This window comes from Schistocerca gregaria, chromosome 5 (assembly GCF_023897955.1).
Source record: "Schistocerca gregaria isolate iqSchGreg1 chromosome 5, iqSchGreg1.2, whole genome shotgun sequence".
Taxonomy (NCBI): Eukaryota; Metazoa; Arthropoda; class Insecta; order Orthoptera; family Acrididae; genus Schistocerca; species Schistocerca gregaria.
This window is the reverse complement of record NC_064924.1, coordinates 462,238,993-462,252,227: the sequence shown is the minus strand read 5'-3', so window position 1 is coordinate 462,252,227 and position 13,235 is coordinate 462,238,993. Positions and strand designations below refer to the sequence as shown.

General features: G+C 38.7%; 1 protein-coding gene across 1 annotated transcript in view; it reads right to left on the bottom strand.

The window, feature by feature from the left end:
• Positions 1-13,235, bottom strand: part of LOC126272234 (peptidylglycine alpha-hydroxylating monooxygenase) — a 207,806-nt gene that overhangs the window by 34,488 nt on the left and 160,083 nt on the right. The window contains exons 5-7 of the mRNA XM_049974936.1: positions 11,271-11,403; positions 10,513-10,561; positions 4,701-4,846 (exon numbers count right to left, since the gene is read on the bottom strand). Coding sequence (XP_049830893.1) covers positions 4,701-4,846; positions 10,513-10,561; positions 11,271-11,403 — 328 coding nt within the window. The remainder of the gene's footprint in view (positions 1-4,700; positions 4,847-10,512; positions 10,562-11,270; positions 11,404-13,235) is intronic.

Genomic DNA, 13,235 nt, shown 5'->3' with positions numbered 1-13,235 from the left:
CTATTGTTGTGACATCTTATACCAGAAGAGTGTGCTACACATCTTGTGTGACTCCTTTCATCAAGTTAAACAATGGCAAGTCCAGGGTGGAACATTTTTGTTATTCCTTTATCAAGTTTGAGACTTTGTTGGCTTCTGTCATATTCGGATTCATGATTTGGCATAGGGCCCAAGATTCTGTATTTACAACTGTGTCATTTCTCCTTGACATTGGGACCTGTTCTTCAGTCATCTTTCCACTAAGTGGACTTTTTGCTGAGTGTCACCAAATGTTTTCTTCCGTTTAGCCAGCAAATTGCCCCAGCTACTGATCTTCTCTTCATTATTCTCTAACCACTGCTTGGTTATGCCATCCGAGTAAAAGTACACCTTTACCAGACACATCATATCATCCCACTTGTTGTATTTAGTAACCCAGTGGAATCCTTTCAGCCATTTCATCATGTGGTGATCAGTATCTCGAGAAAACACTGATGGATGCCTGAAGTGCAGCTGACTTGTTGCAGTTTTGGAACCCACTGGGTCTCTGAATATCTGGAACTTGGGAATGATGTTCTGCATGTATCCTGGTTCATGTCCATGTATTCAATAGCCATTGCCTAATTGGAATAATGTTGATGCAGGTCGTTCGAAGGACATAGCACCTCCACCAAACAATGTCACTTCATAACCACAATCAAGTCCAAATCAGACAACAGGGTTTCAAATGAAGTACAACACTTAGCACTGTCAGCACATTTATTATGAATGCCAATGTACAGACAGAAAACGACTTAATTCCTGGATGGGTCATTCTTCTATTTATGTTAGCATCAAATAGACCCACTAAACAAATATTACCAACTTAAGAAATTTCAACAACCTTCAATTGATAATGGTTGAGTTTGAAATGGCAACTCACAGCACTCCAACCAGCAATGCTAACTACTATGCCCCATTGCACACAGCACAGCTTGCGGCAGTATCGTGTAGGTTGTCAGTAGGTCGAGTGGACAGTGGAATATCACTATGGGAAGGGTGGGGTGCATATTTAACAGTTCAGGACATGACAAGAGATAGCTTAAACCCTAGTGGAGAATGTAATTCAGTTGCTACTTATGTGGTTGGTACCGAGTCATAAGAGGTGTGCTCATTTGTTGAAAGGTGGCAGTGGGTATATGGGGGACAGTAGATGACTGGGAAGACAAGGCATGGGAGATGTGTTTTGGGGCAAAGCTGGGAGGATAATTTCAGTATACAAAGACATTAAGAATCTTTGCATACTTGGAGAAGGATTGCTTCTCACCACTGATTCACCAACTATGGGTGGCTAAGCTTGTACAGAAGGGGCTTCTTGATATGGAGTGGGTAGTAACTGTCAAAGTGGAGGTATTACTTGTGTTTGGTAGATCTGATTTGGATCAAGGTACTGATGTAGCCATCTTCAAGGTGGAGGTCAACATCAAGATAGGTGGCTTGGGTTGAAGAGGACCATGTGGATCAAATGAGAGAGTAGATGTTGAGGTTCTGGAGGAATGTGGAAAGCATGTCCTCAGTCTTGGACCAGATCACGAGATGTTAACAATGAATGTGAACCATACGAATGACTGGGATTCTGGGTGGTTAGGAGGGATACCTCTAAATGGCTCATGAGTAGTTTAGCATAGGCTAGCACTATGTGGGTGCCCTCTGCTGCACTACGGATTTGTTTGTTGGTGATGCCTTCAAAGGAGCAGTTACTATTAGTGAGGATATAGATGACCATGGTGACCAGGAAAGAGTTTGTAGGCTTGGAATCAGTCTGGCATTGAGAAAGGTAGTGTTCAATAGTAGCAAGGCCATGGGCATTGGAGATATTAGTGTAGTGAGAGGTGGCACTGGCAGAGATGAGCAGGGCAAATGAACAGAAACTGAAGAGTTAGTGGAGAAAATGGCTGGTGTCTTTTTATATGCGAGGGTAGGTACGGTTAACAGGCTGTGAGAGTTGATCCACTAGGTCAGAGCTTCTCTCTGTAGTGGCGTAGAAACCAGCCACAATGAGATATCCCTCAGGAAGAGTGAGGGTGAGGAGAAAGATAAGACTCGGGGAAATGTTCTGGGATGGACCTAAGGAAGTGAGGAGCAACCAGAGGTCAAACTGGATTTCTGGAATGGTATAACTAAGTCAGAGCTTTTAGGTGGACATACCTGTCAGGTAGTTCACATGGTTCATAGCCACAGTGGAGGAGCCTTTATAGCTGGGTAGGATTGTAAGTTTGTGATTTGTTTTTAGGTGGTGGACCATAGTTCTTTCTATAGATGTGAGATTGGTTTCCACATTGAGGCATTTGGGGAATGATGATGAGGCATGGTTCCAGGTTGGGAAATTCTGGAAAGTTAATAGGTAGTAATTTGAAGGTAGAGGAGATGGGTCACTTTAGCAGGAGGGAGTTTCTCAAGTAAATGGAGCATATCTGCAAGGCAGGGTTTGGCGGCTATGATTAGATGTTGGGGACATTTGATGGAGGCTCTTTAGTGGTGGTGGAAAGTGGTAGTCCAGTGTGGTAGTATAATGAATTAATTGGAGAGTTTTCTTGATTTGGCATGGTGCATACTGCTCTAATTCCTGGAGGACAAGGGTTTCAATTTAGGAGGTGGAGCACAGGAATTTGGGTTTGTAGTGCACGAGATTTGACAGATGGAATGGAGATAGTGCCAAAAGTTTTGGGCCTGAGTCACATCATTTTGCAGGAGTAGGTTGGTGGAAGCTATGGGATGACAGAATTTGAACAGAGAGAGATCACCGAGAAAGGGTGGGTTGCAACCAGAGATGGGTAATTTAAGAGTCACGCCATTTAGGGTGTTTCGATGAGCTAGGGAACAACACAGAAACAGTATGTGGGACTGCATTCTGGTTAGTGATAGGGAAAGTTCTCTGTATTGGCACAGACATAAAGAACAGGAATCCATGGTAAAGGATAAAGTATATTAATACATAAAATTACAAAGCAATGAGTGGAAATATTACAAAAAAACAAACAAGATGAAAAAGATGAAGTGTAGGGAAAAGAAAAGATGAACCCTGAGTAGGTACAGTGAAATGATGAAATTGAAATAAAAATCTGTGTGTAAGACCTGTATCACACAGTCCTGTCACAAGCATCTCATACTCCATCAAAGGCAGGGTCAGCAGCAAAAGCAGCCATATGATATACCAACTTAGCTGCAATGATTGGGCCAGATTCTACATGGGCATGATCACTAACAAGCTGTCTACTTGCATGAAGGGCCACCACCAAACTGTCAAACAAGAGTAGTTACACCACCCAGTTGTTGAGCATGCTACCTAACCCACTGTGCTTCACTTTAATGACTGCTTTACAGCCTGTGCCATCTGGATTCTCCCCACCAAAACCAGTCTTTCTGGATTGCACAGTGGGAACTCTCCCTGTCCCCACAAGCAGCAAGCATCTTGTCCCACCCCTAACCTGCTATTCCTCCCCTCCCCACCCCTGTGCCTAAGCTACTAATCTCAGCAAAGATCCTTGCTCACCTCAGATGCCGTCACAGTCAGGGCTTATCAAACACAGGTGACAGTGGCCATATGTGTGCAAGTTGTGTTTTGCTTACATCTGATGAAGGACTTGGTCCAATAGCTGAGTAATATTTAGCCATCTTTTTCATTGTGCCCCTCATCCATGTGTTAAGTAGCAATGTATACTTTACATATTGTTGAAGAGCAGTTTGATGGGTATACCTACCTAGTAGTGTGTTGTGTATACTATCTCCTTTCATGCTGGTGACACCACCATATCTTTGCGGCATTAACACTACAAAATAGAAGTTTTAGCATGCTATCCAAAGTTAGCAAAATATATAAATGCTTAGCATAAAGTAGTAAATGAAAACACTACATGAACGAGTAGGGCAAGATCGTGATAAGTTCTGCCCTCACCTCCTCCCTCCCACCACAAAAAATGTAGCTGCTCCTATCTTCTACTAGGAACAACCTAAGGACAGGCACAATGTCATCCCACAAAACTACTGACAATGTTATAGCAACCAACACATGGGGCTAGGCCACTCTTCAGAAACAAACTTGAGTCTGTATGCAACCAGACTATAGTGTTGTGACAGATGTACATGTTTGATGCCATCTAATGTCCTGCATGCTGACAGGCTCATTGTGAGAAGAGCTACTTGGAGTCCGTCAGCATAAAAGCCCTCATCTACTGCTGAAGGTGTGGTCTAGCAGTAGGCATGGGCTTGGGCTTCTATAAATTCAGCATTATATAATGCCAGTGAATGGCATTTCTGGGCATGGATTCTCAATATGACCTCTACGATTCTATATAAGTAAAAGTACATGCCTAACTTCAGGATATGTTCCTGACACAAAGAAGAAGAAATGTCATGGGCATGGTAAAAACACACTAATTCCTTGTTAGAAAACTTTCTCAACTAATCATCGTACATCCATTATGAGAAGTACAGGTACAGAAAATATCAGGATACCACATGAAATGCTTGCTTACATGAAATGTTCAAAATGCTCTCCATTTATATGCATCAACCTGCCTTCTTTTTGTATGCTGGGTGCACTGAGATAAAAAAGATGTCTCAGCTAAATTATTTACTATTAATTCCCCTATATAATTTAACTGAAATTATTACTTACATTTTCTGTCTATTTTATATATTAATTACAGTAGAAAGATACTAACTTCAGAGTTGTCTCTTACCTAGGCTGTGTGTATGAGTCCGATATGCGAAGGGATGTATGGTCTTCTTTTCCTTTATAACACAAGACGTCTCCATATATTCTACACCTTGTGGTGGTATAACACCTCCAGTGCCAAGCAGGATCACACCTGCTAGCTTATTCATTCTAGAAAAAAATTATATTGTAAAAATTTTCATACCATAATGCACAGGTGGATTGGCAAATAACATATTACTACTGTACGTACACCAAGAAAAGTGAAAACTGCAAATCAAAGTAGATGCACATGGTGAAATATATTAGGTCCAAAATCTATGATAATGTCAAGATCTAAAACTATAAGTGCCTCATAGCTTCCTGACTGTGCCTGGCTGACTTATTCCACCTTCCACTTCCTCAAAAACGTCCTCCACCTTCCTCCATTGCTCCTGAATACCCACCCCATAACATTGTTATCAATCTTTCTGCCAAAACTCTGGCTGCTGTAGAAGCCCCAGTGCTTCCTGAAGGCCTTACAATTAGCCCAAAACCTAAGTGTAACAATGCTGTTTTTTACAACACGATTTCTGAATGTGAGGTTAGGCAGGAATCTAAGTGCACAGCTTATATTGCTGTGAGCAATGAAATGAGCAGCAGTAACTAACAATAACTAACAGCAACATTTACATAAAAGTGCTCTTGCAAAATCACACACTGTTATGACATGAAAAAGCTGTTCACACTGCTACGTTCTTTCATGGCTGCCAAAAAGTGAATAATTCCTTGTATTAATTTGTTAGGTCTCAGAAGTATTTGGCTGTTACTTCCAAAGATGTAGGAATTAAAGTTTTGATACAAGTATACATGTAATGAAAATGCCATAAATCTCACAACAGCAAGAAATTACCAGCTAACTTTTATTTATGAAGTGAAAGAAATGAAATATGACATTCTCATTGGCTTTCAACATCTCTCCTCAATTGCTCAATTTTATCTCCCGTGATTCATCGCACCCTCGCCAATGGCTGAATGTCACAGAAAAACTGCCGACACCATAACTGCACTTTCACCATGACCAACATAACCTGAAGTGAGGGTAGCATTTACATTCTAGTTATTAGCAACCGGGAACATTTATGTTAGCAATTGTTTCATATTTCAACAGCCGTTACACCTCAGATAGTTTCTTATTCCTGCAGTGATATATGTGAAGCACTTCCAGAATTTATTATAGTACACATAAGGAAGACAATGTCAATAAAATATGGTTAATTAAGAGTGAAATATCCCACTGACTTGTCACACAGGCCACATGATAAAAAACTAAATAGAACTTGTTAGAGGGCAGATAACATAATCCTGGGCAAACCATTTTTATTTATTATCAAAAATGTCTAACATAACACTGATACACCAGCTACATAATTACAGCTACCATGAACATAAGCAATGAGAATGATCAGGTATTTCATATATTTTATATATTTTCAATTTTAATCAGATAATGTATATTTACACTCATTTACTTTCAAAGAAATTTGTTGTGCTTTTCCTTTTTTCAGTAAAAAGGATTACAAAGCTTTTGTTTATTCTCTTTGTCCCCACCTGATGCAACCAAGTAATGGAATTTCTTATTTTTCTCATGTCACCAGTTTGACCTTTAGTGCTTCAATAATTTTCTACCAGTCATATTTATTTTCATTGATGATTTGTGCTGTGGATTTCTTATATCCCAGAAGCACTTATGATATCTATCAGCAGCATTACATTTACATCAGACCACTCCATCTATAATCCGACTCACATTAACAACAAAGCAGACAAGGTAGAAGACAAAATCTTTCTGTACTGCCACTGCTGAAATGAAGAGGACAAAACTTCCTTTGATGGTCTGCTAAAAGACAGACAACCAGGATAACGCGAGTGAATGCAAACTGAATGTGACTGCATGCAGTTCATTTGCAGTAATCTACAGTTCACACCAGAGACAGTTCTTGCTCGCTGATACACATTTGCTTGTGTCCATTCTGGTGTAAACCAGACTTAAGATCAATATCAGCCAACCTTGGTATACATATGGCTTACTACCAAAAAACAAAAATTTTTGTGAGACTAATATATCCCTGGATGAGGGTAGAGGAGAGATGTGGTAAAAATGTAAGATCACCTGTGGAAGCCACGGGAAATTTCAACCAACCTTGGGATATGTATGGCTTACTATCTGTGAGACACTGTACTACTGTGTAGGTAAATAAGTATTTGAACAATTCCAGGTAATTAGCTAGTATTTAGATAATAAAGCTTTGTGTTAAATTCAAATTAATCTATACTCTGAAAATCACCAAAGTACATGGCAGAGAGTATTTCACTATGTACCAGGTATTAAGATTTCTTCCTGCTCCAGTTGTGCGTGGATCACAGAAATAATGATTGCTTATATGCCTCTGTGTTCATTGTAAATCTGTATGATGGTCCCTACAGAAGCAATAAGTTGGGGGTTGTAGTGTATTCCAAGATGTATTCCGAGATGCCTCACTTAATGCTGGTTGTGCTGGTTGTTGCCATTCTGTAGATAGGCATTTGTGGAATTGTTGGCATCTCTCTTCAAGTGTGTGTTAGGTCATGTTTTTCAACACATCGGTGATGCTCTTCCACTGGTAAAACAAACCTATGACCTTACATGTTGCCCTTCTTTGTTCAAGTCCTATCTGTTATGAGTGCCACACAACTGAGCAATATTTTAGGATGGCTCACATGAGTGTTTTTCAGGCAACACCTTTTGTAGATTGATTGCATTTTCCCAGTATCATACCAATGAATCAAATTCTACCAACCGCTTTACTGTGACAGACTATATGATCATTCGATGTCATATAGACACAAATGGTTATACGCAATTATTTTATGGCCTGACTGATTCTAATTGTGACTCATTGTAGTCATAGCATACCATGCTTTTGCATTTTGTGGAGTACAAAACTTTTCATATGAACATTTAGTGCAAGTTTCCACTATTTGTGCCATTGATATCAAGATATGACTGAATACTTCTACAGGTATTTTTTTAGACAATGCTTCATTATAGATGCAATAGATGTATGATCTGTAAAATGTCTGAATCTACTATTAGTATCATCTTCCAGCTCACTAATATAAAAAATGAACAGTAGCATGTGAACATCAGCATGTACTGACAATTTTGACTTAGGGTAGCCATACATTGGCTTCTAATATGGGAATAAAGATAAAAAAACTGAGGGTTACTCAGTGAGCAATGGAGAGATGCATATCATGAATTACTAGGAGAGGCATGAAAACAAGTTTGTTAATGAAGAAGCAGTGCCATGTTCTGGCAGTTTCCAGTGACTAGAAGGAGCAGTGTGGTGCTGGTGTGCCAGACTCCCAATCCCATTTTATTAGTGAGCTTACATGGAGTTGTTTTACTGATCTTCTTTTCAGGATAGCCGGCTGCGATTGTCTGCTCAACTTCTTCTCCGAACAAGATGCTGTTTTGGAGGAACTTTTTATACTCTTAAAATAATTCCATACACTCAGGATACTTTTAAACCAATCTCACTATATTTTCACTTCTGCAAACAAGACACCATATAAATGATTCATTTTTTGTAAGCCCAGCAATTACCAACTCAACTGATACTCTTACATACTTTACAACAATTACAATCTAGAAAGCTCTAGCAAGTCCACCATTCGGATCTCACAAAAGTAAGTTAATAAGTAAGTGTCTTTTCTTTTCTTTAACAACATTCAACTGTTCTCAAAATGACTGACACAGCACCATCATGGGGTACAGCACATTGTCTCCTTCTGCTGGGCGTGTAACTTCTGAGGCGAGTGCTGTGACTACCTGCCCGCGCTGATCAATGGTCAGATACATGCCAGTCCTGCACCCACATAATCGTGGTGCAGTAGATACAGTTCCACTTTCACACACTCATCTTTAAAATAACATGTGTTCAAGATGGTGGAAATATGACTGTCTCTAGAATTTACCCCGAAATGCTCGAGGCACTACAATGTGACCAATTCTGTCACAGTTTGCCACACAAATACAAATGTGCACACAGCAACAGTATACTATTATTGCTTATTTCATATATCTCCATGTTAGAAAGCAGTTCTTGATCCAAGCCTTTGGTTACTGGAAATGGACAGCATTTCAAAAGAATCTATTCAACAAGAATGAAATTAATTTCACTTGAAAGTAGAATATAAATGTGGAGAGTTGTTATTGAGAGTGATTGACGGCTATCAGTCACTGCACAGATCATTGATTCTCTGCAGGTCTTCCTACATTTCACTGGAGCCTTACAGCATTGCAGTCTTGCATTATCTCCGAACAGTATCGCGGAGCTTCCAACACTCCACTTACAGGGTATTTCATTCTTTGTCAGATATGTATAATTTATAGACTTTACAATTGACCGTCATTCTCTTCTTTACAACAGTAGATCTCTTTTATTCTGTGGTATGAGTGATTTACCTGCCTTTCCCCTTAAACATTCTGTAATTTATCCCTCTCTCATATCTGAAGAAGGAACTAATAGTTCTGAAGGCTACTATAATGTCATAACTTTTACCTTTTTTTGTGTTTCTGTCAGCAGTACTAATCATTTCACCTACTGAAGGCAGGTGGCAACCTGAAATTCTGCCTAATATTTATTAGTTTTCATGGTTTTTATTTGTCATTCGATTCATCCAACTGCAGAGAAAACTGATAGTGCAAATGCAAGTAATTTCACTTCCAGACATTTGTAAAGGCAAAAATGTCTGATTGTGTCTGTGTATGTGTGGATGGATATGTGTGTGTGTGTGTGCGAGTGTACACCTGTCCTTTCTTCCCCCTAAGGGAAATCTTTCCACTCCCGGGATTGAAATGACTCCTTATCCTCTCCCTTAAAACCCACATCCTTTCGTCTTTCCCTCTCCTTCCCTCTTTCCTGAAGAAGCAACCATCGGTTGCGAAAGCTAGTAATTCTGTGTGTGTGTTTTGTTCATTGTGCCTGTCTGCCGGCACTTTCCCGCTTGGTAAGTCTTGGAATCTTTGTTTTTAATATAAAAACAAAGATAATGTGAGTTACCAAACGAAAGTGCTGGCATGTTGATAGACACACAAATAAACACAAACATACACACAAAATTCAAGCTTTCGCAACTAATGGTTGCTTCATCAGGAAAGAGGGGAAGGAGAGGGAAAGAGAAAAGGATGTGGGTTTTAAGTGAGAGGGTAAGGAGTCATTCCAATCCCGGGAGTGGAAAGACTTACCTTAGGGGGAAAAAAGGACAGGTATACACTCGCACACACATACATATCCATCAGCACATACACAGACAAAAGCAGACATTTTTGCCATTACAAATGTCTGCTTTTGTCTGTGTATATGTGTGTGTGTGTGCAAGTGTATACCTGTCCTTTTTTCCCCCTAAGGTAAGTCTTTCCAATCCCGGGATTGGAATGACTCCTTACCCTCTCACTTAAAACCCACATCCTTTTCTCTTTCCCTCTCCTTCCCTCTTTCCTGATGAAGCAACCGTTGGTTGCGAAAGCTTGAATTTTGTGTGTATGTTTGTGTTTATTTGTGTGTCTATCAACATGCCAGCACTTTCGTTTGGTAAGTCACATCATCTTTGTTTTTAGATATATTATAGAATTTGGTATTATATAAACATTATTTATAGAATTTGTAAGTAAGGAGCAAATCTTGCCACAAAGAGGAAAACTAAGAAATCGGAGTACTCTGAAATTGCATAGTGCACCTAATCATGGAGAATGTAATCCACACAACATAGGAAATTCAGTATAGACCTTTCAACCTCTAACTTATACTTACGGCCTTTCAGTGTAGTGCAGGAATATACCTGAATCATCAGTGCTTCCATCTGTAAAACAAAACCAAAATCAAATCTTGGTCCTCCACCTAAATAATTATACAATAGTCTCATTTACTTTACTACAAAGTTATCAGCCAAACTAATTTTATTTTTGTGATCATTTACCTTGTTCTCATGTATGAAAAATACTTTAACATTAATGTAAGTCCTAGTATTTATTAATTACAATCCAATTTGAGCATTTTGTATTGTCATTTGAGGAAAATGAAACTAGTGTCATATTTTGAATTTCTGTACAAAATACCGTTTTGTGAAAAATACAGGAAGTTTACAATTCTGAAACTTAAAATTATATATTTTTCATGTCTACCTGTTACACATCATACTGAATATGTTACATACAAGTTTTACTGTGCTCATTATACTGACCATCATATTATTGTCCAAAATTACAAGAGAAGGAAAAAACCTCATTTCAGCTTATTAAAATTATTTGTATGTTACCAACTGCATAACTTTAAATAACTGAACTCATTTTTCTGTTAATATAAAAGATAAATGAGACTTATTTTCTGTTGGTAAGTATGTGTTTTTTTTATTTTATTTATTTATTTATTTTTTTTTTTTTTTTTGCCTTTTACAGTGGTATTTTCTTTGGTTTGATATTTTAACATTCTCTACAGCTTTAAACATAAAATATGTTGATATTACCACTGTTCAAATTACACTGATGGTAAAAGTAAGGAAAAAAACTTACCTTTAAATGCATCAATATGGGCATAATGCACTTGTAGTACAAGATACTGTATAGGGGATTTGCCACCCACTTTAAATCCAACTCCTTCTGGAAGCTCAAGTTTTGGAGCATCTCTAGCCCATGCGTACAGGATCTGCATATATGCCATCATTATATTAGTGCCTGCTACACTTATTTCAAATAATCTTTAAATGCTTAATGTACTTGAATAAGGTGTGAATAATAGGGTCAACAAAATGTCACATTACTACAGATAAATACAAAATAATCTATCTGCAGGCTTTTATTTTGGTCCCTTGCAACATTCAGTAGCACTTCACCGTCACCTATGATACTACAATGATTTATCAATATCATCTATCCTTAAAAATCTTCAAATACCTAACTACAGAATGACAAAGCTTTTAAACAATGTCAACTGCAAGTATCCTCCCCACCAGTAACATTTTGTTCAAACTGACTCATTTATAATTTGCCACAATTTCCTGCAGCAGAAAGCTATGATCATAAGGGTAGCAGCAAAACCAAATGTCCTATCACAGACATCTCCTGCTACAGAAGTCTAGAACATGTTCTAAGTTAAATCATAATGACAGGTCTTGATCAAAATTGTATTCTTCATTACAACAAATATTATTGATAATGGAAGCACTGACCATGAAAAATCCAATCTGCATTGTGCAAATGCAGTATTCTGAGAGCTTTAGATCAGTATCAATTCACTATTGGCATTTATTTATTTTCATAAATCTTTCAATTTAGTGCTTTATTCACACATGACGATAAATTCCATGATAGAGTAACTATATTTGCAATTAGATGGAGAAGTGCTTCATATGCATAACACTGCAATTTATCCAGTTTGGAAGTATTGCTCAACTTCGCAGAATTTCCAGAGATGACCATAATTTGCCAACTAACTTAACACATATTTTGTAGATACACTCAGGACACCTTGACAGGAGCCCATCTCGATAGAAAATTTGTAAATTCACCCTAAACACCAAAATACAGCAGGAATTTTTTTGTAGAATGTAATTAATATATGCCCAAGACAGTGAGAAGTAATGATAGACAACTGGAGACAGTTGTCATACAAATAGCAACGAGTAACAACATACTGTGATTTAAACTTTAATGACTGCAAGGACCTATAACTGCTTATCAACATATGTGGATCACAACATTCTACTTGGCAAACTAAACTGTTATTGCATTAACCTTCACTAGTTGTACCATTTTTTATAACATGAGCGGGTGTGCGGCGCAGTTTGTACATGTGTAAAGGACATCTGTGTTTATGTTACCTCGGTAATATACACTATGTGATCAAAAGTATCTGGACAACCGCCCAAAACATATGTTTTTCATATTATGTGCAATGTGCTGCTACCTACTGCCAAGTACTCCATATCAGTGACCTCAGTAGTCATTAGACATCATGAGAGAGCAGAATGGCGCTCACCGTGGAACTCACGGACATCGAACGTGGTCAGGTGACTGGATGTCACTTGTGTCGTACATCTGTATGCAAGATTTCCACACTCCTAAACATCCCTAGGTCCACTGTTTCTGATGTGATAGTGAAGTGGAAATGTGAAGGGAGATGTACAACACAAAAGCGTACAGGCTGACCTCATCTGTTGACTGACAGACCGCTGACAGTTGAAGAGGGTCATGATGTGTAATAGGCAAACATCTATCCAGACCATCACACAGGAATTCCAAACTGCATCAGGATCTACTACAAGTACTATGACAGTCAGGCGGGAGGTGAGAACACATGGATTTAATGGCTGAGTGGCTGCTCATAAGCCACACATCACACCGGTAAACACCAAACGATGTCTTGCTTGGTGTAAGGAGCGTAAACATTGGATGATTGAACAGTGGAAAAATATTGTTTTGAGTGACAAATCGTGGTACACAATGTGGCGATCCGATGGCAAGGTGTGGGTATGGTGA